The sequence below is a fragment of the Schistocerca gregaria genome, chromosome 2 (assembly GCF_023897955.1).
Source record: "Schistocerca gregaria isolate iqSchGreg1 chromosome 2, iqSchGreg1.2, whole genome shotgun sequence".
Classification (NCBI taxonomy): Eukaryota; Metazoa; Arthropoda; class Insecta; order Orthoptera; family Acrididae; genus Schistocerca; species Schistocerca gregaria.
In genome coordinates, this window is record NC_064921.1 from 414,756,763 (window position 1) to 414,784,405 (window position 27,643).

Sequence of the window (27,643 nt, forward strand, 5' to 3'; positions counted from 1 at the left end):
GTAATATGTTACTCCTGCTCATACAACACACTGCAATTGTGCGAATAGTTTGACCTGTACAGGTGCTGCGGCATTCACAAGGGACAATACACACACCTGGTATATGAAGAGCAATGTCACTTTCAACAGGGCATAGCATATAAGGGAGGCAACTGAGATTAGAAGAAACAGCAACAACTGTTTCAAATGTGATGCTGGTCTCTCACACCACCTGACAGTAGTCAGTCCACTAGCAGACCATAACTGCTGAGTCAGCAACTCACCTTCCACACTTATGTCATTACAGGCCTCTATGATTCGTGTTAGAGGCTGCAGTTGTGGCTGTGTAACCAAGAAACTGTGCCAGCCTGGCAGTAAGTGGTTTTTACTGCTTACGATGGTGGTGACGATAGCTATTGAAAGCTCGAGTATTTTACTCAAATTGACATGGCTTGAAAAAAAGTGAGTAGATTTTGTTCTTTGTGTGTGTGTGTGTGTGTGTGTGTGTGTGTGTGTGTGTGTGTGTGTGTGCTTTTCATCATTTATATGTTGTTGTTGTTGTTGTTGTTGTTGTTGTTGTTGTTGTTCTGTCTAAGCTGACATGGTGTGAGTCTGATTTAAATTTGATATATTCAGTGATGTTTTTGGGATCTGTTGTTATCAAAAACCTCTTGTTGCGCACTATCTAGAGATTTTATAGTGTCACATTTCCTAATACTCACCACTATAAATTGATGATCTTATACAGGCTGTGAGTGCACTGTTTTGCATTGTATTTTGAGGTATTAATGAAATGTGGTCCATTGTGAGCAAATCAGGAGTTCAAAGCTGCCCAGTTTCTAGCCCCTGGCTACCAGCCAAATTACTTCATGCACCATCAATTGCTGATGCATTAAACATATGAAATGCATTCCATACCCCAAAGACATGTAGCTGCGAAGACAGAGGAAGAGATACTGAAATATAAAATGCGCGTGCACACACACACACACACACACACACACACACACACACACACACACTGCTAGAATTGTAATAGGTTAGAATATATGAATACAAAACAGGCTACTTGAATGGACATCTCTAGAAGAATGCTAACATTATTCTTGCTAAACCCTCGTCGGTAAATGTAGAAAACCAGTATTTGAAGAAGAATGTGAAACAATTCGTACATGTAAGATGATTAGTGGAGTGTTTGCTAAGGCATAAAAGAGTCATTTTCCCCCTCAACCCTACTCAATTAGAGTAGGACAGAAAACTTCTTGCCAGATTAAAGCTGTGTACTGCTCTGAGACTCAAACATGGGACCTTCGCCTTTCACGTGTAGGTGCTTTAACAATCCAGCAAAATCGAGGCGCACACCCTGCTGCGGTGTGAAAAATTCATTTCTGTGTAGGACGTATATTCATGGGCATTTCTTTTTTCTTTCTTTTTTTTTAAATTTCTTTAATGATTTATTCTTCCTGAAAAGCCTAGTCATAGCAACCTGTTCTACATCTAATAAACATCTAATATGGTATCCAGCACTTAGAAATGGTTATGTCATAAATTGAGAAAGTAGTAATATCTGTAACATAAAAATGCTGTTGTTTGTGAAAAGTAGAATAATAATAATAATAATAATAATAATAATAAATTGCTAACATGTAGATTTAGGCTCAAATGTGGCAGCAATAGATGGTAGAGATGAGATTGGAGGGGGGGGGGGGGGGGGGGGGGGGACTGATATAATGGACTGAAAAGTGGAAAGATAATGAATTGTAATTGGCAGAAGCAGTGAACATTTATTTTACTGCTTGACAGAGAAATGGTCATGTATTTTGATATATGGCCATATTTTGAGGGAAAAGTTAGAACACTGACAAAAGGTAGTGCTCCTGCTTTTTTTCTTAAAAGCATTAGGAGATTTAATTGTTCTTAGAGAACAGTGTAGCATGTTCAGTAGGCATACAGCAGCAATTGAGTAGTAGCTTGAGAATGTTTTTCTTTTATTGATGCGTACCAGATAAATGAGACCTCATGTTGTGATTTTGTGATGATAGGTACGTTGTAGGTGCAGTGTGCACATGCATTCGTAGTTCATTCGAACCATCCAGATGTTTCCCTGCTTTTGTTGTCTTGGGTTAAATTGTAAAAGAGGAGGTGTAGCAGAAACAGGGACTGCACAAGTTTACATTACATATTCTCTAGAAATGTACGGTACAGTATCTGATAAAAAGTATCTGGACAATTATGAATGGTCATTAATATGGGATGTGCCCATTATCTGCTTTTATCGCATCTGGAACTTTGTTGGAGTCACTTTCAATGAGTTGTCTGAACATCTTTGGAGTAGCAGCTCATTATTCCTCGAGAGCCAGATCCAGAGAAGGGAGTGATACTGGATTCAGGGTTCTGGAGTGATGTCTACATTATTGGGTCATGTCAGGACTCTGGCCAGTCAGTCCATTTCAGGAATGTCCACAAACCATTGCCCACACAGATGCTGCTTTATGACAGCATGCAATTCTTTGCTGATACAGTCAGTCATCATCTCTGAACTGATCCTCTATTGTAAACAGTACACAGTGGTGTCAAGTGTAGGTATTTCTCAATAATAGTTCATTGTAGGAATCGGATCAGGCAAGCAAGCAAGGCAGAGGTAATACAGCAGTGAAAAAGGTCTGAATGGAACACAGTCTGGCACAATTACCCCTTCTCTCACTGGCCTTTGTCTCACATGTAAATGAGTTGTATATTAGGGGAAAAGCATGTTTGAGGCGAAAAGCAGTAAAATTAGGTCACATAAATTTCAAGGTCATTTGTCTGTGGGCTTTCTTCCTTAGTGGCTTTTATACTCTTCCACACAATACCCAGTATAAGTGCATTTTGTTCTTGACAGCATTATTTTTATTATAAGATATGCCATTTCCTCAGTAGGTAAAGTCTGGTTTGCTTTCAATAGGGTCACTGCCTCTGATGGAATTACTTCAGCTTTGTAGGTGAAAAATTTTGGTGTGTGTTTGCAGTAAATTCAGGCTTAAGCCTAGGACCTGCAGTTCATTTTATGTTTTCCCATTTTTATTACCTAGAAATAAAATGGTGCTCATTTGCCACCAATGTCACACTGTAAATTCATAAATTTTGTCCATCCACATTTTAAGAATTTTGTTAATACAAGGTTATACTTGGTACAAGCCCTTGTTTCAAACCTTCATTATTCTTTGAATTCTGTAAGAATGCTTTTCCAAGAGTATAGGTAGGTTGGCTTTTCTTTGATCCAGTATCTCCCATACATCTTTCTTTCTTATATAATCAGAAGCTTTTTCTCAGGAAAATGCTCTCTCTCTCTCTCTCTCTCTCTCTCTCTCTCTCATGTGCATGTGCACGCGCGCGCACACACACACACACACACACACACACACACACAAAATGGTAACACAACAATACAATACAGTGGTATTGTTATCAAACAAGGGGAGGTGGAGGTGTTAAGACACTGGGCTTGCATCTGGAAAGAAAGTGGTTCAAATTTTCCTCAAGCCATCCACATTATGGCTGTCCATGGTTCCTTGGAAAAGGACATGACCAATTTCTTTTCCTGTACTTCTTTTATTTGAACTTGTGCTCTGTCTCTAATGACGTTGTCGTTGGTGGGACATTGAAGCATAATATTTATTCCTTTCTTCCTTCATTAATGTGTTACCATTTAATTTCACACAATGCTGTGTATTTTTCACTGATAAATTGGAAACCCAAATTGGCAGAAAAGATTTGCAAGGCTATACCTCATAATTAAGTCACTGACATCTGCAGTTTCCACAATTCTTGATTAAATTAATATTTCCATCCGTTAAGCATAGCTGTTTTAACGTATCATTCAATTTCTTAGATTGTGTCAACCATCTACAGAGTCTGTCAAAAACATAGCAAAAATGTGTGTTTCATGGAATAATGACAATGACATGGTTGTGGCTATACAAAACTCACTGTTATCGAAAATAATTGAACTATGATGTAAATAATGGAACACTGGAAATTGTACTAGAGTCTTGTTTGAGATTAGGCTGTGAAGATGTGTTAGACAATTGTTCACAGCACCAAATAGAGAGAGATTCTGCAGAAAAATGAAATGATCAGAGTTGGACACAGGAAATTATGTATTTTATATCACATGGAAGACCTTAGGCTTCATCCTATTTCAATTGTTTACTTTATAGTGTTGTCATAGACAGACATTTTTTTATAATTTTTGTACTTTGAGGTTGGAGGCATATGTACCTCAAGAGTATATTCTTCATGTGGCCAGACAAGGTTTTCAATCCAGAATTAAAATGTTTTCATCAGATGTTGTATGTTAATTTAGGTGTTAGTGTATTTAATCCACTAAAAATACTTCTCATATTATTTATACTAAATTATCCCCATTAAAAGGTAAATTCAACTGTTACATGCAAAGGGCAGCAATTATGACAGGAAATCTGCAAAACACAACTTGTGTGTCATTAAGTGCTAAATACTTCTACACACTGAAAGTGTGGGATACACTGTATTCCCATCTGTGTCATTGTTTTTCTTCTAATTGTTGAACAGATTAAAGCTTATTTCTTAAAAGAAACACATTTGTATCTAATGACTTTATGGTATAGGTCTACACACTTAAAAATTCAGGTTTGTTTGAAATATTTAGAAATGAGGAGTGACACAAGCTGCAGCATCATGGTCTTCACATGTATACCTTGATTTCAACACTGTCCATTTTCAGTGTGCACAATTGTTGTAAATTTCTTTTCAGCTGTTTTCTTCTGCCCTCATCTAATGACCTCTCTTCTTGCTTTGATATTTTGTATGTGTAAGTTCCTTCATTAATAGTGGGTGGAAATCTCCAGTATAATCTCTATGGCCAGTAACTAATTTGTAGAGTGTGTGTAGTGTATAGTACTGCTATATCTTTGATGTAAAAGGGAAACTACTTCTACTGTTCTAATGTGTCTTTATTGTTTGTGTTAGGTTTGAAAGATAATACCAGTTGTATTAGCAGATCCCATGACTTTATTGCATTTTTGACACTTATTTCCTTTCTCATCTATATGCGTACTCTGCAAACCATAGTGAAGTGCTTGACAGAGGGTGCTTAGCATGGTGGTACTACATGTTAAGAGTTCTTTCCTGTTCCAATCACATATGGAGTGCAGGAAGAATGACTACTTAACTTCCTTTGTGCACACTGTAATAGTCTTAATTTTGTCTTCATTGTCCCTGTGGGACTATTACTTAGCGACTGAATAATATCTAGATTACATTCATAATGTTGGGTCATGGCCCCAATTATGCAGTATTTCCTGTTTCATTGAAAGTTTCTCTACAGTAACTGCATACTATGGAACATCCCTCCCATAATGAACTGTGCTACTAGGTACGTATCTATCCATTGTATGGTCAACCAAATTTTTAAATCTGAGCCACACTACTTCCGCATGCCCCAGCCCAGAGGTAAATGTACTGATTTTCTTTGAGATGTGACGAGACTGCATCTTTATCTTACTTAGTAAATGGGTAAATCTTCTAACTTGATTTAGCTGCATTTTGTACCTTAGTAGTCATTGTTGCTACAGCTTTCTCGTGGTTGCTCATACCATTTTCAATATTGACATCCTGAAAGAGATTAGGTTGGTCTGTTTGTTGCTAAATATATTTCCGCCATGAGTGGGCTCCTAAACTATATGTTGTAGGTAGTCATATCTTCTTTCCATCTATCTTTATTAATAGTGGTAATGGTTTCAAAGGTATTGCTTGTTCCCTGAATTTAAACTTACTGTTTGTCACACCATTGAATATCAGAATTTTATCTGTGTGCTTGAATTATGTCACTAGGCTTTCTTCTCAATTCATATTTTCATTCGTTTCTTGTTTTTCTTGTCTGTTCCAAATAATACAATACAGTTAACTAAAAGTCTACAGTCTCTTTGTTCGGATCGCACACTATAGTCATGCACTATTATCTATCAAAGCACGTGGTGCATCTGAAATGCTCGGTGATACAAATTTGTGTGTGCTATGGTAGGAATGTGGTGGAAATGCATTCAGTGACAAATCTGAAGCGCTCAGTTATACAAGTTTATGTGTGCAATGATGGAAATGTGGCGAAAACTACAAATGTCATCAGCTGGACAAAAACTCTGAAAACAAGTACTCCTAACCGACATTTCACATAAGTCACATCCCAATGCAAATCTGTAATGCAACAATCTATGTGGCATGATTATAATTATGTATCATTTATATTTTAGGACAACTAATCAGTAAAAAATGCACCACAAGTTCTAATGAAAGCATGAAAGCCGTCTGACAATGAATTGTAATGATTCGAAACCAGTAACAGTACCTTTTGAATAAAGGAACTTGAAGTATATTTGTGGCATGTTGCTATCTCACCACCATCAACTAGTATTATATTTCAATGCTAGATGTTACAGAAGTTGAATGAGCTTCATTTTGAAGGGATTAAAAATAAATGCAATATGGCAGTATTGGTTGGGATATCCCATGAGGTGGATTCAACTGCTGAGCTGGAAGTGGTGTTCTTCATCCCTCATTTTCAGCACTAAGACCAGAAGTGCAGCATTTTTAGAAGAAATAAAAATTTATCTTGTGACAAGACAACATCAAATGAGTGTTATAAATTCATTTTTCTTCCTGCTGACTTATGAAGACATGAAATGAAGCAACAGATACCTTATCAGAATTAATGTCTTCCCATTTCACAATGTGAGTAAGGTTAGATAAACTCTCACAAGTATGCCTATAAAATCTAGTGCATTTTACCATGTTTTAATTAGGTCACTTTCTTGTCTCTCTTTTTGTTCGGTGCAACTTTTGCAGTTAATTTAAACTAACTTCCTGATGGGCTAGACACTGGAAATTATAAAAGTAGCTCAGTATTGGATGACAGTGCAGTATTAATTTGTTGTCTTACCTGTCTATTTGGCAGGTGTGAAAAAGATTGCTAATGCCTGACATACAGGTTTCCCAGCACAACTATTGTGTTGTGTGGGGGAAGTGTCAGAATGTATTTCTGGAGGCATGCATGAGGACGTGCATGACTGAGGGAGGTTGAGAGGAGCAGGTAGACAGATCAAGGTGGGAGGTCTAGATGGACAAAGAGAGGGCTGAGAAGGAGATGGTCAGAAAGAGGGGAGAGGGGAAGATGTACTGAGAAAAGGGGAAGAGTGAGAAACAGATAGAGACTGTGGCGGAGGAGAGTCTAGAGTGGGGAGGGGGGGGGGGGGAGGATATGGTAGAGATTGAGGTCGTAGGAAGAGACACAGAGAGTGGGAGTAAGAGGGTATGGCAGAGATTGAGGTGGTGGGAACAGACAGACAGGGAGTGGGGTAAGAGGGAGATGGACAGCGAGTATGGGAGGGGGGGGGGGGCTTGGGGGGGGGGGGGGCAGATGTGTACAATATGTGTGACACAAGTGTACAAGGACGAAGCCATGAGTAGAAAGCTAGTAATGGAATAGAAATCGTATAAAAAAGATATAAAATTCATTTTGCTCGCTTCTTTATTTTGTAGGAAAATAACAATTCATGATCTATCTATCATTAGTAGATAGGTATAACACTATTTTACTGCAGATATTATCAGGTGGAAAAAGCACTAAAATAAACATGAAATATAACACTTCTCTCTTATAATTTCATCAGTATGTTAAAAATCCACTGGAAAGGAGTGCAGAAACTTTTGGACAGAGATCAACAACCAAGTGTAAGAATGATAGCAGAGGATTGCAATTTCCAGAAATTGAATGGTTATCACATTTTCAGAATTGGATTAAGGATGGGAAAGCTGTGCACAAAGGTGGTCCCAAAAGTGGTGACCGATGAACAGAAGGAAATCCTTCCGGGCAAATTAAAACTGTGCGCCAAGCAGAGACTTGAACTCGGGACCATTCCCTCAAGTGGGCAAGTTCTCTTACCAACTGAGCATCCAAGCACGACTCATGACCCATCCACACAGCTTCAATTTTGGCAGTACCTCATCTCCTACATTCCAAACTTCACAGAGGAGCTTGGATAGCTCAGTTGGTAGAGCACTTGCCCATGTGAGGAAATGGTCCCAAGTTTGAGTCTGTCCGGCACACAGTTTTAATCTGCCAGGAAGTTTCATATCAGCACACACTCTGCTGCAGAGTGAAAATCTCATTCTAGAATAAAATCTGTGTGCTGAAGTGTCAAGAGTTGTTGGAATGCTGAGAAAGTGGCTCACATTTTCTGTGTGGGATAGTGACAGGCTTTGAGACATGGATTTTCGAGTACAGTCTTAAATCGTGTATTGTCGTAGTGGGTAGAAGGTGCTGCATTAAGAAGGTTCCAGGTGGCACTTCCAGCAAGCCATTGTGGACTGGGCTAACTGATGGCAGCAATACATAGATGTGGAAAGAATGTACTTTAAAGATTTTTTAGGTTTATTCTTGGGATGTTTGGGGCAGACACTGAAAAAATAATTGGCAAAAACTACATAAGTCCTTTGGATCTACTATATGGGGAAGAAAAAAAAAATTCCGAAGAGGGGGCCTGGACTCCATATGGAAAAATAATTCTTTCAGAAGGACAATTCATCTTCCCACAATTGATGCATTGGCAATAGTAAAGTTGAGAAGCTTGTAAGTAACAAAATGTTGTAACATCCCTCCTATTCCTATGTAAACATTTTTAGTCAAGTGAAGATGAGTATATTACAGACATTCTATGATCACTTTTGAAGGATAATGTGTCTTCACTATTATAATATTGGCCACACTGCATTGACCGAAAAGTGACCTAGATTGAAAACGAAATACTTCATTGATCCTTCCTGCTAGCCTGAGAGTTAGGTGGAGTGCTGTGCAAATGGGCTTTTGTATGTAACCTGGAATTCATCACATTAACATATGGTCTGGTGCTAATCCTTTGTTCGAAAATAGTGACCCTGGCTGTTGATACTGTTCTTATGGGTAGATTTTGTCTGTAGTGTGTTGTAAAAAAGAGATTTCCTTTTTCATGTCGCCTACATCATACACACATCCTGTATATGTGATAGCTAATCCTTATAGTTAAGGTATCTGCATTTGATAAATGACTGATTCTTTAAAAAATATATCTGTGGTGCAGATGAAGTCGTCTTCCTCTTCCTCTTCCTCCCCATTTCTATTTTTATTTTCACATCAGCATCGATCATTTGACATTCAGTGCTAAATTAAAGGTTTCATCTAGACTTTTCCTTGCATTGTGACCTTCAGTGATACAGATATGTTACTGCATGTGCTTTATATCGTCTATTCTACTTGCATTAGCTTAATACCTCTGTCTTTTTAATTAATTAATATATATATTTATTTATTTCAGCAGAAAACTTCTTGATCAATTTGCCACCCATAGCCTGGTTACATTTCTGCCCACCTCCATTTCAGTTTCTGTTCCCTAATCATTTATTTGTTTTCATAAATTTCGTAGTAAGATCCAACATGAATTTTTAATGCTCATTGAGCACTTCTGTTTTTGAATTGTCTTTGCATTACAGCCCACTTCTACAAAAGTCAAGAATGGTAATACACTTAGATTGTTAGACAGGCTTGTATTATCTTTTCAAGCACATTAGAAGCTCATTTTTGAAAATACTATTTAGTTTACTAAAAGGACTGCAGGCTGTTTCTACTCTTTTGTTTACTCCATTTGCTGTCTATCCAATACTTGTATTACCTGATTATATTTTTGTGTCAGACCATGACTTAAACCCTGCCGTCAGCAAGCACTCACAGCTTCATCTCTGCCAATGCCTGTCTCCTACTTTCTAAACTTCACAGACATTCTCTGCATACATTGTGAGATTAGCACTCCTGGCAAAAAGATTGGTAAAGCTTGCCCACAAAAGGTAAGGCCCTTAGTTCAGGGCCTGGTCTGGCACACAGTTTTAATAATCTGGCAGCAATTTTCAAAACAGTGCACTCACTACCTCACAGTGAAAGATTCATACTGTAGTTATATTAACTGCCCTTAATATTCATCAGCCGGTTCTGTGACTGTCTTAATTTGTACTATATTCCTTTCATTGTGTTCTCCTACATATTATAGTGTTACTATTGTTGATTTTTTACCCTATTTCCAAACTTACTCTAACTTCTTCAATTCATTTGTGAAGTTTATCGCACTAGGGACCTAACGGTGTCATCAGTAAAATGGTGATTTCCTATACAATCGTCGTGAAAACAAATAATCATAGAATTTTTTCTCTATGTTCATTGTTTTCAAAATTTTTGAGGCATTAGCCTGCAGCAAAACACAGACTAATTTTTCACAGTATAATTTGTAATATGGACTGTGTAGCCCTTTCAGAGTTAAACAATAACTACTGTCTTTTCATATATAAATTGTTGTTCTTTCAGGTGTTCTGCCATTGTTGTTGTTTACATTTTATGCACATTATTTTGACGACCAATCCAGTTGTCTTCTTTAGGTCTCGAATGAGATTGTGAACTACTGTTGGTTTTGCACCATTGTTTACAGCTGATTTAGGTTCGTGACACCACTGTGTCTTTTGATGCATTTCTCTTGTTGGGTCCATCCTAATATTCTGTGAAACACAAATTCTCTCAGCATTTCCCAGTTCTGGTGGTTTGATGACCAGCAAGATCTTAAAGGCCCTCGCAAGCGATCAAACATGTCTGACAAAGTTGCTTTTATCTAGACATGGATTTGCTCAGCAAGCCCGTACATGTTGAGACAATGCTTGTCAGATTAACCTCAATTTGAAGCAGACCCTATTTGTGTTCATGTGTATTACAAGAGTAGTGAGAATGGCCACAAATACGGACGAAGCAGTACTGGCATTGCCAAAGTCAATGAATTTAAAGAAGAAGAAGAAAGCAAGACTCTGGTCCATGGAATGGCTTAAAATGAGATATTTACCCGTGAAAATATGCTAAAGGGATATTACTCTCAGAACCCTATGATTACATCAACTTTCTTCGAATGGACAATGAAACGTTTTTAAAATTTACAAAGCCCCTCCTAAAAGAACAAACTTGTCTGTCAGATTCACTCTTATCTAGCCACAGATGTGTCAAACAAGCCCGTACACATAGTAAGAAAGCTTGTCAATGTAACCTTACTCTTGAAGCATACACTTTTTGTGTATGCAGTATTTTGGCACTAGTGGGAATGGCTACAAATACAGATGAAGCAATTTAACATTGCCTCTGGTACTGTGTTTGAAGAGGAAGAAAACAAGACGCTGGTCCAGGGGATGGTTTAAAATGAGAAATGTACAACTGTAAATTTGTTAACAGAAATGTTTCGTTCAGAACATGATAACAGCAACATTTTGCAGACTGCAGTGAAATGTTTCAATCACTTGTTTAACGTTACAGCAGTGTCACATTGAAAAAGAAGACAGAACTATGTGAAAATTTAGTCTCTTCTGCTTTGTCCTCTAATGATGGTTCATTAAAATACATGGGAACATATAGCCCACATCGCCCATGGAAGAGCTGGAGAACTTCAATTTCTTTTATTTCAATTCACTTTGCTTGTCTGTCACTGTTGGCATAAAATGTTGATTTTATTCATAACCTCTTCATGCATAATATATGGCTGGGAAGGATATGGTACCACTACCATTTCAATAATTGTCAGTGCCATTTTGGTTTTTACTTGATCGTAGTTTTCATAGTAGTGGAAACTAACAAACAGTGAGAGAAATTGTAATACAATAGTTTTTCACTAATCATTCGCAGCAAAACATTGGTACAAACAACATCCGCCATCTTGTCAGACTTCCTGTCAATCAAAATTCCTCACTAACACAAGCACGAACTATGCTTGACAAACACACCAAACTGCATCGTATGCAGTCAAATATTTAGCAAGCATAGTTATGTATGACAATTTGTTCGATTGTTTATGGGAGGCCATAATAGATTGAGTTCTAGACCCCATGCCTTGTTTTAATTGAAACCTTCGTTCCTATATATTAGTTTTTCTGACAAAGTACTTGTTAAGCTCCTTTACTATACTGTTCCAGAAAATTTGTGTTTACATTATGATACTATTCTTATTGTATTTAATTTTCTAATTATATTCAAGGCAGTGCTCAGTGCCAACTGATTTGCTTGGTTGTTTCAGTCGGGTGTGTAGCTAATGTTTCTTGCATCTCTCCTCAACTCTTCTGATAGTTTGTTGCCATGTAATACATGACACATTCACATCGAATGCGATACACACCCAGCATTTGGAGACCTAAGTTGTCTTTGAAATTACAAAGAAAACTTTTTATCTTACTTGAACGGTACAAAATATACTGTATGCCTTTACTTTGTAGGAGATTACCAATTTTTCAGGTGTTGGACCATCATAAGATAGGTAGCAATATTGGGTTTTCGACCTTGCTCTCAACCCTTACCTCGTTTTCGTGTAGATTGTGCGGGGCCTGATACAGAACTATCCTGGTACCAGTAAATGGGGAATTGCCAGTCGTGTTGAGATTTCACACAGCAGCATCTGGCATATCCTGCATCCATGTGCCGTAATATATCCAGTACATGCAGTTACTGGAAAACGACGATTTTGCTCCACGAGTGGCCTTTGTATGGTGGTAATAACAGATGTGCATAACAGATCCCAGTTCCCCAGCCAACATTTTGTTCACTGATGAGGTGACGTTCATGTGGGATGGAGTGTTCAACCACCCACAACATGCATTTGTTGTCTGAAGAGAATTCCAGACTCTTTTCATTTAATGTATGGGCCAATTTCATTGAAGACCACCTCGTCGGGCTGTACTTGTTGCCCCAACATTTGACAGGGCAACCTATCTCATCTTTCTTCAGCAAGTATTTCAGTAGCTATAGGATGACACATATGTACCCATTGCTGTGTGTTCTGCCACATAGTTTCAGCATAATGGGACACCTCGCGGTACAGCCTTGATGTACATCACCACCTAAATGCAACGTATTGTTAACACTGGCTCGGTCGGAGTGGTCTGGTGCACTGACCAGCAAGATTGCCAGACCTCACTTCCTATGGCACATGGCACTATGTCAAGACAGTGTATAACCCCCCCCCCCCCCCCCCCCCCCCAATTAACAATGCTGAGGAACTTTTTGCATGCATTGTGGCAGCTACTGGGGAAGTCTGGGACATGCCTGGTGTTTTCCAGAATATCAGATCTTCCATGCACTGGGTATGTGAGGCCTGTGTCACGGTCTGGGGTCATAATTTCAAACACCTTATTTAATGATGATCTCTTCTGTTTCTTTTTCCTATTTTTTGGTTTCTGCTGTACTATGCATGATGAACATGTTTCCTCGCCTTATTTATGTTCTTTCTTTCTTGTGCGTTTTGTGTCAGTACTGTACCAGGAAAACATTTCCAACTGTGTGCTGCTATGTGATTTTCCATCTTGTATGTGTACTCTATCTGTCCTGAATGTTTGTAAGCACTGTACTGAAACACCCTGTATCATTATACAGGATGTATAAAGAAGAATCACCCCATATAAAAAATCACAACTGTTATTTGAGCATGAACAACGTGCTGTTGGAAAGAGCAAACTGTTGATTTTTAAATGGTTCCCACTAGGTAGCAGCATTGTGCACCCATTTCAGCTCTAGTAAAAAATGTGTCAGTACAACAGAAAGCCTTTTGTGGTCTACATTTCGCCCAGTTCAAATCAGTAATAACTGTCCAGCGTGACTTTCGTACTAGTTGTGGTGTGGATCCTCGTACAACACAGAGCATTAGGCAATTACATGAAGAAGTTCGAGAAATGGATAGTTTGTGTAAAGGTAAATTGCCGGGCTGTCCCTGAGCATCTGACAAAGATGTCAAACGCATCCACCATAGTTTCACAAGGAGTTCACAGAAATCCATTAACTGTGCAGCTAAACATGTCCACAGTGTCCATGCGGCGTGTGTTGTGGCAAAGTTTACACATGAAACCATATAAAATTCAGTTACTACAAGCTGTTCATGAAGGTGTCAATGTCTGGAGTTCTGTAATTTTGTTCTTGGCAAGATGGAGGATGACAGTTTTCTTCGATGCTTAGTGTTTAGTGACAAGGCAAGATTCCATTTAGGTGGAAAAGTGAACCATCATAATGTGAGAATATAGGGGTATGGAACTACCATATGAAGTTGTACAACATGAGAGGGACTCTCCAAAATGTAATGTGTTTTGTGCAGTTCCCTGGGAAAAGGTGTATGGTCCATTTTTCTTTGCTGAGAACACTGTTACAGGAAGCATGTATCTCGATATGCTTCAGAACTTTATTTTCCCACAGTTGGAGACTGATTCGAACAAATTCTGAAAGTGCGGGACTTTTTAAATCAAAGGATTACTGAACAATGGATCGGTCACACAGGACCAAATGATTCAGCCTTGCATTACTGGCCTCGAAGGTCACCGGACGTGACTGTATGTGATTATTTCTTGTGAGGTTTATGAAGAACTCTGTTTATGTGCCTCCATTACCCTCAACAATGAATGAACTGAGACTTCGCGTAACAGCAGCTGTGGAAGATGTAACTCAATACATGTTTGTTGCAGTGTGGGAACAATTTGAATACCGCATATGGAAACCTGTGAAAAGGTATGAAAAAAAAAAAACTTCTTTAATTTCCTGTTCATCAAAACAAAATTCATTGTACATGTTTATTAGGTTCAGAACTATAGACGTGCCAAATCTGATGATTCTGTTTAATACACCCTGTAATATACTATGAACAAACTGATGGGGTGGCAAAGGGTAGTCAGTTATCTGTTGTGGCAAACGTATATGTTGAACAGTCGAGGAGAGATAAAAGGAATGTCAACAACGCTCCCAACTAAACACTAAACAAATCTGCTGTTGATGAGCAGTGCCTTGAATATAATCATGAAATGAAATACAATGAAACTAGTATTGTGATGCTTAAGCCTGATCCCTTGGATAGAACGATAAAGGAGCCTCTCAAAATAAAAACATCAGAAAACTTAATAAACAGGAACGGAGGTTTCAATTAAAACAAGGTTGGGGTCTACCACTCACTCTATTTATGTATGCCTGCCATCACATCCACCAAAGCTGGAAAACGCTGAGAGAATTTGTCTTATGGAATACAAGTGCAGACTCTGAAAAGCAAAAGACTATCAAAGGGCATCATGAGCATCTAGTATCGAGCTCAGCTATAAATAGTGGCACAGGTCTAACAATAGTTCCCTGTCGGGTTGTAGCCCAAGCAGCAGGTACTTGTAACAGCACAACTTGCAGTACCCAAAGGAAGAGGCTGGAAACAAACTATCAATCAATCACACCAAGAAAATGTGAGTGGTTGTACGCACATTATTACATGACCTTGCCGTGGCCTTTAGGTGGCCAGAAAAAAGCTCTGCTTCAAAAACTAAAATATTTTAGCGTTAGTGATTCCCCCCCCCCCCCCCCCCCCCCCCCCCCTTGCATGGACAGGGACCTGCCTTCATAGAAAAAAGTTGAGGGTAACATTGACAAACTGCACCACAGCAGGAAAACTGAACTAAAAACACGAGGGTATATAAAAATGTGGGGTGTCACAGTGTTTGCTATTGGGCATTATTATATGACTAACCTATGTAAATTGACTTCAGAAGATTCTATAAACTGCAATGATGTCTCATTGTGCTTAGTTGAAGAACAACATGCCAACTTATTTTACATATTTGGAATAAGAATAGCTTGTAAAGTACACAGACATGTTTTACACGCTTCTTCAAACATTATAGAATTCTCACACCTACTTAACAGTCCATAATCCCCTTAAATGCAACAATATAATGAAAAGGATAGTTGCTACTCACCATATAGCAGAGATGCTGAGCCACAGGAAGGCACAACAAGAAGACTGTCAAAAGGGCATTTGTCAAAAATAGACAAAAAACACACGCACACAAATGCACCTACACACACATGACCATAGTCTCTGGCAGCTGGAGCCAACTGCCCCAGAGACCATGATCATCTGTGTGTGTGTGTGTGTGTGTGTGTGTGTGTGTGTGTGTGTGTGTGTGTGTGTGTGTGTGTGTTTTTCTGACGTTCCTTTTGTTGTGTCCTCCTGCGATTCAGTATCTCGACTATACAGTGAGTAGCAACTATCCTTTTCATAGTATTGTTACATTCCATCCTGGACTTTCCATTGTTTGATTTTCCCTTAGCCGTGTTTTTTAAGGGAAAATTTCTGATCCAGATGAAATGTTATTTACAAAACTATAATACAGGGCACAAGTGATTTCTGTGTGAACTTTCCTTTCTTGTCAAGAGTTCATGCTTTATTCTGGAGCAAAGATCTTCAGCAAGGTACAATCTGACATAAACAAAGAAATTGAGAACTGCTATAAAATAAAAACGAAATTAAAAGCATCCTTTATGAGCCTAGTCTCAATTTTTTTATGCTTCTAGATCCAAGGACTGGGAATTCTTATTACCCCCATGAACCATGGACCTTGCCGTTGGTGGGGAGGCTTGCGTGCCTCAGCGATACAGATGGCCGTACCGTAGGTGCAACCACAACGGAGGGGACAGTGTTGAGAGGCCAGACAAATGTGTGGTTCCTGAAGAGGGGCAGCAGCCTTTTCAGTAGTTGCAGGGGCAACAGTGTGGATGATTGACTGATCTGGTCTTGTAACATTAACCAAAACGGCCTTGCTGTGCTGGTACTGCGAACGGCTGAAAGCAAGGGGAAACTACAGCCGTCATTTTTCCCGAGGGCATGCAGCTTTACTGTATGATTAAATGATGATGGCGTCCTGTTGGGTAAAATATTCCGAAGGTAAAATACTCCCCCATTCGGATCTCCGGGTGGGGACTACTCAAACTGGCGTTCTATGGATCGGAGCGTGGAATGTCAGATCTCTTAATCGGGCAGGTCGGTTAGAAAATTTAGAAAGGGAAATGGGTAGATTAAACTTAGATATAGTGGGAATTAGTGAAGTTCGGTGGCAGGAGGAACAAGACTTTTGGTCAGGTGAATACAGGGTTATAAATACAAAATCAAATAGGGGTAATGCAGGAGTAGGTTTAATAATGAATAAAAAAAATAGGGGTGCGGGTAAGCTACTACAAACAGCATAGTGAACGAATTATTGTGGCCAAGATAGACACATAGCTCACACCTACTACAGTAGTACAAGTTTATATGCCAACTAGCTCTGCAGATGATGAAGAAATTGAGGAAATGTATGATGAGATAAAAGAAATTATTCAGGTAGTGAAGGGAGACGAAAATTTAATAGTAATGGGTGACTGGAATTCGTCAGTAGGAAAAGGGAGAGAAGGAAACATAGTAGGTGAATATGGCTTGGGGGAAAGAAATGAAAGAGGAAGCCGTCTGGTAGAATTTTGCACAGAGCATAACTTAATCATAGCTAATACTTGGTTCAAGAAGAATCCTGGAGATACTAAAAGGTATCAGAAAGATTATATAATGGTAAGACAGAGATTAAGGTATTAGGTTTTAAATTGTAAGACATTTCCAGGGGCAGATGTGGACTCTGACCACAATCTATTGGTTATGAACTGTAGATTAAAACTGAAGAAACTGCAAAAAGGTGCTAATTTAAGGAGATGGGATCTGGATAAACTGAAAGAACCAGATGTTGTAGAGAGTTCCAGGGAGAGCATAAGGGAACATTTGACAGGAATGGAGGAAAGAAATAAAGTAGAAGAAGAATGGGTAGCTCTGAGGGATGAAGTAGTGAAGGCAGCAGAAGATAAAGTAGGTAAAAAGATGAGGGCTAATAGAAATCCATGGGTAACAAAAGAAATATTGAATTTAATTGATGAAAGGAGAAAATATAAAAATGCAGTAAATGAAGCAGGCAAAAAGGAATACAAACGTCTCAAAAATGAGATCGAGAGGAAGTGCAAATTGGCTAAGCAGGGATGGCTAGAGGACAAATGTAAGAATGTAGAGGCTTATCATACTAGGGGTACGATAGATACTGCCTACAGGAAAGTTAAAGAGACCTTTGGAGATAAGAGAACCACTTGTATGAACATCAAGAGCTCAGATGGAAACCCAGTTCTAAGCAAAGAAGGGAAGGCGGAAAGGTGGAAGGAGTATATAGAAGGTTTATACAAGGGCGATGTACTGGAAATGGAAGAGGATGCAGATGAAGATGAAATGGGAGATATGATACTGCAGGAAGACCTTGGGGAAGATCAGTTTGGATTCCGCAGAAATGTTGGAACAAGTGAGGCCATACTAACCTTCCGACTTATCTTAGAAGAAAGATTAAGAAAAGGCAAACCTATGTTTCTAGCATTTGTAGACTTAGAGAAAGCTTTTGACAATGTTGACTGGAATACTCTCTTTCAAATTCTAAGGATGTCAGGGGTAAAATATAGGGAGCGAAAAGCTATTTACAATTTGTACAGAAACCAGATGGCAATTATAAGAGTCGAGGGGCATGAAAGGGAAGCAGTGGTTGGGAAGGGAGTGAGACAGGGTTGTAGCCTCTCCCCGATGTTATTAAATCTGTATATTGAGCAGGCAGTAAAGGAAACAAAAGAAAAAATTGGAGTAGGTATTAAAATCCATGGAGAAGAAATAAAAACTTTGAGGTTCGCCGATGACAGTGTAATTCTGTCAGAGACAGCAAAGGACTTGGAAGAGCAGTTGAACGGAATGGACAGTGTCTTGAAAGGAGGATATAAGATGAACATCAACAAAAGCAAAACGAGGATAATGGAATGTAGTCAAATTAAATCGGGTGATGCTGAGGGAATTAGATTAGGAAATGAGACATTTAAGTAGTAAAGGAGTTTTGCTATTTAGGAAGTAAAATAACTGATGATGGTCGAAGTAGAGAGGATATAAAATGTAGACTGGTAATGGCAAGGAGAGCGTTTCTGAAGAAGAGAAATTTGTTAACATCGAGTATAGATTTAAATGTCAGGAAGTCGTTTCTGAAAGTATTTTTATGGAGTGTTAAGTATGGAAGTGAAACATGGACGATAAATAGTTTGGACAAGAAGAGAATAGAAGCTTTCGAAATGTGGTGCTACAGAAGAATGCTGAAGATTAGATGGGTAGATCACGTAACTAATGAGGAAGTATTGAATAGAATTGGGGAGAAGAGGTGTTTGTGGCACAACTTGACAAAAAGAAGGGACCGGTTGGTAGGACATGTTTTGAGGAATCAAGGGATCACAAATTTAGCATTGGAGGGCAGCGTGGAGGGTAAAAATCGTAGAGGGAGACCAAGAGATGAATACACTAAGCAGATTCAGAAGGATGTAGCTTGCAGTAAGTACTGGGAGATGAAGAAGCTTGCACAGGATAGAGTAGCATGGAGAGCTGCATCAAACCAGTCTGAGGACTGAAGACCACAACAACAACAACCAAGAAATTGTAATACTTATTTTAAACAGCCATTTGTTCTTTTGACACGTTGATATCAACTGTTTGGTGACAATTGTCAGCGTGGTAATGTAGATATTAAGTTGGCAACAGAAAATGCAGCAGTCGTTTAATATAAGGCAAAAACCTTTGAATGAAAGAAGTGGCTTTCCTATTAATTTTGCTAGGTTATATTTACCTTTTGTGAGCATAGCTTATCAGTTCAAATATTATTATTAGTGATATTTCTATAATCTGTTTGACGTTGTTAACAGACATTTTGACCTGTTTTAATATTCCTGAAAGTTCTTTTTTGTGGTGGGATTCATGTTCCATGATGAATGTATGGCTATTTTTAAAGCACCTTTGGTACAACCATAAAGTCTTATACACTGCCTGGGATTTCAGGTAATCTAGAAAGGGAATGGTTAACAATTCAGTATCTTCTAAACTTTGAGAACCAGTCTGTAATGTGAGATAAAAAAAAGAGATGTTAAGTCACTGAGTGCAACGAAGTCAAGATGCTGAGGGGAAATAGACATGTTTGAAAAGTTCTCAGAGTGTGAGGAGTGCTGATGGTGAGATATTGGCATGTTTATAATGAACTGAGACAGTTTCAGATGTCCTCTTTCTATATCATATGTTCTGAATGAGATAAGTTAAAAAATACTCAAATTTACACGTCATTTGTTGATTTTTTTTTTGTGCAATGAAACTTAGCAAAAGCAAACCACTATTCCTGTGGACTACTATTTCAACTCCTCATTGAAACCCATGCTTCATCATCCATCAAGCGATGAGGAGAAGAAAGAAAACAATGTCCACATCTACGTTGTCAGAAATTCCTGTGTATCAGCACTGTTTATTTTTACAGTCAGCTACTCCACCAGTACAGTGGTATGGGGACACTACACAGGGTGTCCCAGGAGAAGCGGTCAGTATTCAGGAAAAGACAGGAACATTCATTCGTAGTGCAGAGATCTAGTAAACAGGGGCTCTAAAATGCATACCTTAAGACCCGAAAGCATATCTTCATCTTTGATACTTTGAAATAGGTCTCTTCTAGTGCATGATTTTCATTTTTTGAGAGGTGGCAGTGTGGGCCAAACCAAGAAAAAGACTCTGGTAAATATGGGCTGTAAAGTGTATAGCTTAAGAGGTATGGGAACTTTATTAGATACTGTGAAACACATTTCTTCTACCGAACAATGGATGATTGTTCATGTCTTATCCACAAGTATTGACCATTCCTCCTGGGACACCTTGTGTTACTTGCATGTGGTAATATATAAATGGTAATTAAAAACAAAGATTCCAAGACTTACCAAGCGGGAAAGCGCCGGTATATAGCCACAATAAAAAAAAAATAAAAAAAAAACCACACACACACACACACACACACACACACACACAAAATTTCGAGCTTTCGGAACCGGCGGTTGCTTTGTCAGGAAAGAGGGAAGGAGAAGGAAAGATGAAAGGATGTGAGTTTTAAGGGAGAGGGTAAGGAGTCATTCCAATCCCGGGAGCGGAAAGACTTACCTTACGGGAAAAATAGGATAGGTATATAATTGCTCTCGCGCGCGCGCGCGCACACACACACACACACACACACACACACACACACACACACACACACACACACACACACACACACATATATATATACAAACCTATCCATACATATACAGACACAAGCAGACATATTTAAAGGCAAATAGTTTGGGCAGAGATGTCAGTCGAGGCAGAAGTGCAGAGGCAAAGATGATGTTGCATGACAAGTGAGGTATGAGTGGCGGCAACTTGAAATTAGCGGAGATTGGTGCCTGGTGGATAACGAGAAGAATGGATATATTGAAGGGCAACCCCAAAAGTGCCCCACTTGTGACAGGATACTTCCCGGGACTGGATCAGACTCTGAATGTGGCTCTCCAGCAGGGATACGACTTCCTAAAATCCTGCCCCAAAATGAAATCCATCCTTCATGAAACCCTCCCCACTCCACCAAGAGTGTCTTTCTGCCGTCCACCTAACCTTCATGACCTCTTGGTTCATCCCTATGAAATCCCCAAACCACCTTCCCTACCCTCTGGCTCCTACCCTTGTAACCACCCCCAGTGTAAAACCTGTCCCATGCACCCTCCCACCACCACCTACTCCAGTCCTGTGACCCAGAATGTGTACACAATCAAAGGCAGATCCACGTGTGAAAGCACCCACGTGATTTACCAACTGACCTGCCTACACTGTGAAGCTTTCTATGTGGGAATGACCAGCAACAAACTGTCCATTCGCATGAATGGACACAGGCAGACAGTGTTTGTTGGTAATGAGGATCACCCTGTGGCTAAACATGCCTTGGTGCACAGCCAGCACATCTTGGCACAATGTTACACATTCCGGGTTATCTGGATACTTCCCATCAACACCAACCTATCCGAACTCCGGAGATGGGAACTTGCCCTTCAATATATCCTCTCTTCTCATTATCCACCAGGCCTCAATCTCCGCTAATTTCAAGTTGCCGCCACTCATACCTCACCTGTCATTCAACATCATCTTTGCCTTCACACTTTCGCCTCGACTGACATCTCTGCCCAAACTCTTTGCCTTTAAATATGTCTGCTTGTGTCTGTGTATGTATGGATGGTTGTGTGTGTGTGTGTGTGTGTGTGTGTGTGTGTGTGTGTGTGGGCGCGCGCGCGCGGGTATATACCTATCCTTTTTTCCCCCTAAGGTAAGTCTTTCTGCTCCCGGGATTGGAATGACTCCTTACCCTCTCCCTTAAAACCCACATCCTTTCATCTTTCCTTTTCCTTCTCTCTTTCCTGACGAAGCAGCCGCCGGTTGCAAAAACCCGAAATTTTGTGTGTGTGTGTGTGTGTGTGTGTGTGTGTGTGTGTGTGTGTGTGTGTGTGTGTGTGTGTGTGTGTGTGTGTGTTATTTTATTGTGCCTGTCTACCAGTGCTTTCCCTCTTGGTAAGTCTTGGAATCTTTGTTTTTAATATATTTTTCCCATGTGGAAGTTTCTTTCTATTATATATTCCTAGCCAAACTTCCCTTACTTCAGTGGTACACTATATCCGTACATGTGGAAAAATGGAAATGTCAGTTGGAACTTACTTCTCTCTTACTGCCAATACTTTGGTGGTGGTGGTGGTGGTGGTGGTGGTGGTGGTGGTGGTGGCCTAGGAAACAGTTTCATCATAGTGAGTTAACAAATTTCGAATTGTTACTGGCAACCCGCCTTCGTTTCACATGGAAAGCATTTAGTATCTATGGCCGGGTGACTTGTCTAGCGTAACAGTTATAACTTATATACATGAACCTTCCTCATGAATGAGTCTATGTATTAATGAAAACAGTATAATCATTACAGTAATTCGTGAAATTAGCCTTCACGTACAGACAGAAAATTATGTGTGGACTTTAATTCATGTTGTTGTTGTTGTTGTGGTCTTCAGTCCTGAGACTGGTTTGATGCAGCTCTCCATGCTACTCTATCCTGTGCAAGCTTCTTCATCTCCCAGTACCTACTGCAACCTACATCCTTCTGAATCTGTTTAGTGTACTCATCTCTCGGTCTCCCTCTACGATTTTTACCCTCCACACTGCCCTCCAATGCTAAATTTGTGATCCCTTGATGCCGCAAAACATGTCCTACCAACCGATCCCTTCTTCTGGTCAAGTTGTGCCACAAACTTCTCTTCTCCCCAATCCTATTCAGTACCTCCTCATTAGTTACGTGAACTATCCACCTTATCTTCAGTATTCTTCTGTAGCACCACATTTCGAAAGCTTCTATTCTCTTCTTGTCCAAACTAGTTATCGTCCATGTTTCACTTCCATACATGGCTACACTCCAAACAAATATTTTCAGAAATGACTTCCTGACACTTAAATCTATATTCGATGTTAACAAATTTCTCTTCTTCAGAAACGCTTTCCTTGCCATTGCCAGTCTACATTTTATATCCTCTCTACTTCGACCATCGTCAGTTATTTTACTTCCTAAATAGCAAAACTCCTTTACTACTTTAAGTGTCTCATTTCCTAATCTAATTCCCTCAGCATCACCCGATTTAATTTGACTACATTCCATTATCCTCGTTTTGCTTTTGTTGATGTTCATCTTATATCCTCCTTTCAAGACACTGTCCATTCCGTTCAACTGCTCTTCCAAGTCCTTTGCCGTCTCTGACAGAATTACAATGTCATCGGCGAACCTCAAAGTTTTTACTTCGTCTCCATGAATTTTAATACCTACTCCAAATTTTTCTTTTGTTTCCTTTACTGCTTGCTCAATATACAGATTGAATAACATCGGGGAGAGGCTACAACCCTGTCTCACTCCTTTCCCAACCACTGCTTCCCTTTCATGCCCCTCGACTCTTATGACTGCCATCTGGTTTCTGTACAAATTGTAAATAGCCTTTTGCTCCCTGTATTTTACCCCTGCCACCTTTAGAATTTGAAAAAGAGTATTCCAGTCAACATTGTCAAAAGCTTTCTCTAAGTCTACAAATGCTAGAAACGTAGGTTTGCCTTTTCTTAATCTTTCTTCTAAGATAAGTCGTAAGGTCAGTATTGCCTCACGTGTTCCAACATTTCGACGGAATCCAAACTGATCCTCCCCGAGGTCCGCATCTACCAGTTTTTCCATTCGTCTGTAAAGAATTCGCGTTAGTATTTTGCAGCTGTGACTTATTAAACTGATAGTTCGGTAATTTTCACATCTGTCAGCACCTGCTTTCTTTGGGATTGGAATTATTATATTCTTCTTGAAGTCTGAGGGTATTTCGCCTGTCTCATACATCTTGCTCACCAGCTGGTAGAGTTTTGTCAGGACTGGCTCTCCCAAGGCCGTCAGTAGTTCTAATGGAATGTTGTCTACTCCCGGGGCCTTGTTTCGACTCAGGTCGTTCAGTGCTCTGTCAAACTCTTCACGCAGTATCCTATCACCCATTTCGTCTTCATCTACATCCTCTTCCATTTCCATAACATTGTCCTCAAGTACATCACCCTTGTATAAACCTTCTATATACTCCTTCCACCTTTCTGCCTTCCCTTCTTTGCTTAGAACTGGGTTGCCATCTGAGCTCTTGATATTCATACATGTGGTTCTCTTCTCTCCAAAGGTCTCTTTAATTTTCCTGTATGCAGTATCTATCTTACCCCTAGTGAGATAAGCTTCTACATCCTTACATTTGTCCTCTAGCCATCCCTGTTTAGCCATTTTGCACTTCCTGTCGATCTCATTTTTGAGACGTTTGTATTCCTTTTTGCCTGCTTCATTTACTGCATTTTTATATTTTCTCCTTTCATCAATTAAATCCAATATTTCTTCTGTTACCCAAGGATTTCTAGCAGCCCTCGTCTTTTTACCTACTTTATCCTCTGCTGCCTTCACTACTTTCCCTCAGAGCTACCCATTCTTCTTCTACTGTATTTCTTTCCCCTATTCCTGTCAATTGTTCCCTTATGCTCACCCTGAAACTCTGTACAACCTCTGGTTCTTTCAGTTTATCCAGGTCCCATCTCCTTAATGTCCCACATTTTTGCAGTTTCTTCAGTTTTAATCTACAGGTCATAACCAATAGATTGTGGTCAGAGTCCACATCTGCCCCTGGAAATGTCTTACAACTTAAAACCTGGTTCCTAAATCTCTGTCTTACCATTATATAATCTATCTGATACCTTTTAGTATCTCCAGGGTTCTTCCAAGTATACAACCTTCTTTCATGATTCTTAAACCAAGTGTTACCTATGACTAAGTTGTGCTCTGTACAAAATTCTACTAGGCGGCTTCCTCTTTCATTTCTTAGCCCCAATCCATATTCACCTACTATGTTTCCTTCTCTCCCTTTTCCTACTGCCGAATTCCAGTCACCCATTACTATTAAATTTTCGTCTCCCTTCACTATCTGAATAATTTCTTTTATTTCATCGTACATTTCTTCAATTTCTTCGTCATCTGCAGAGCTAGTTGGCATATAAACTTGTACTACTGTAGTAGGTGTGGGCTTTGTATCTGTCTTGGCCACAATAATGCGTTCACTATGCTGTTTGTAGTAGCTTACCCGCATTCCTATTTTCCTATTCATTATTAAACCTACTCCTGCATTACCCCTATTTGATTTTGTGTTTATAACCCTGTAATCACCTGACCAGAAGTCTTGTTCCTCCTGCCACCGAACTTCACTAATTCCCACTATATCTAACTTTAACCTATCCATTTCCCTTTTTAAATTTTCTAACCTACCTGCCCGATTAAGGGATCTGACATTCCACGCTCCGATCCGTAGAACGCCAGTTTTCTTTCTCCTGATAACGACATCCTCCTGAGTAGTCCCCGCCCGGAGATCCGAATGGGGGACTATTTTACCTCCGGAATATTTTACCCAAGAGGATGCCATCATCATTTAATCATACAGTAAAGCTGCATGTCCTCGGGAAAAATTACGGCTGTAGTTTCCCCTTGCTTTCAGCCGTTCGCAGTACCAGCACAGCAACGCCGTTTTGGTTAATGTTGCAAGGCCAGATCAGTCAATCATCCAGACTGTTGCCCCCGCAACTACTGAAAAGGCTGCTGCCCCTCTTCAGGAACCACACGTTTGTCTGGCCTCTCAACAGATACCCCTCCGTTGTGGTTGCACCTACGGTACGGCCATCTGTATCGCTGAGGCACGCAAGCCTCCCCACCAACGGCAAGGTCCATGGTTCATGGGGGGGGGCTTTAATTCATAGTATGTAGTAATTATTACAATATGTTTTTTTATTTATTTATTGTAATTTTCCCCGTAGCAGGTATGATGGAAGTTATACCAGCTGCAGAAAGGAATGGTACTGAAGGTGGAGATGAAGAAGAGAAAAAACAGCAGATTGTCCCCCAGGAACAGCTGGTCCAAGAGCAACATCAGGCTGTTCCAGTGGCACCTGTCTCCAATAGTGGCAACCCTAGTTTGCTTCCACCTCCGCCACCACAGACAGCTGCATCGCCTGAACAGCCAAGTAGCATGTCTGACTGGGATACGGAGGACACTGCTAGCATATCAGACACAGCTTCTGTTAGCAGTGGCTGTAGCTCTACTGGATCACAAGGTGAAAAATCTATTACTTATATTGATAAATGGTTAGTGACTCCTGGACTAGATAGCATGGGTTTTGTCATTTTCTACTTTCCATTTGCTGTGAGCTAATAGTATGATGCAATAGTAGAACATATTCTGAGTTCAAATATAATAAGGTATATATAACATAGATCATGTGAAACCTGACTTGCCCTTTTCACCCATGACATTCTGAAAGCCAGGGGTCAAGGCAGTCAGGTAAGTGCAGTATTTCTTGGTTTCCGAAAAGCATTTGACTCAGTACTACACCTTCGCTTATATCAAAAGTATATGGGGTATTGGACGAAGTATGTGACTGGGTTGAGGATTTGTTGGTAGGAAGGACGTGGCATGTTATCGTGGATGGAGAGCCATCGACAGGAAGTAACTTTGGGTATACCCTGTGGAAGTGTGTTGAGTCTCTTGCTGTGTATGTTGTGTGTTAATGACCTTGCAGACAATATTAGTAGTACCCTCAGACTTTTTGGAGGTGATGCTGTTATCCACAACGAAGTACAGTCTGAATGGAGCTATACAAACATTCAGTCATAGTGGTGCGATTATTGGCAACTTTCTTGAAATGTTCGCAAATGTAAAATTTCACAGTTCAAGAAAATGAAAAAACAACATAGTATCCTGTGACAGGTTTGTTTGACCTATGGGAGAGTGTCACTGAGATTTTGAAAGAACTGAACTGGCAGAATCTTGAAGATAAACAGAAACTATCCCCAGAAAGTCTCCGACAAAGTTTCAAGAACTGGCATTAAATGATGACTCTAGAGATACTCTAAAACCTCTACATATCACTCCCATAGGGATCATTAAGATAAGGATAGATTAATTACAGCACACACACACACATTTAAACAATACTTTTCCCAACTCCATATCTGAACGGAAAGGGAAAGAGCCATAATAGCAAGTGTAGTGGAGCATACTCTCTGCCATGCACATCATAAGTGATTTGTAGAGTATAGATGTACATGTAGAGTAATTATGTTGGTCAAGTGTAAAATTAATAATTAAATGGTTTGATTTGAACCTTCCAATCAGCTTTGAGATACATAGCTTATACTAAATCTTTGTATGTTTGGGGAACCACCATCCCACTCGATGGTTCCAGTATCGTGTCTGAAGTGGATTTCAGTCAGAGAAAGCCAAAGGTATATAAATTCCAAAATGACT

General features: G+C 39.6%; 1 protein-coding gene across 4 annotated transcripts in view; it reads left to right on the forward strand.

The window, feature by feature from the left end:
• Positions 1-27,643, forward strand: part of LOC126323532 ((E3-independent) E2 ubiquitin-conjugating enzyme UBE2O) — a 209,386-nt gene that overhangs the window by 90,704 nt on the left and 91,039 nt on the right. For 2 of the 4 annotated variants that reach the window (XM_049994692.1, XM_049994689.1), the window contains one exon: positions 26,154-26,450. In XM_049994692.1, coding sequence (XP_049850649.1) covers positions 26,154-26,450 — 297 coding nt within the window. The remainder of the gene's footprint in view (positions 1-26,153; positions 26,451-27,643) is intronic. The other 2 variants (XM_049994693.1, XM_049994691.1) reach the window with 1 other exon arrangement.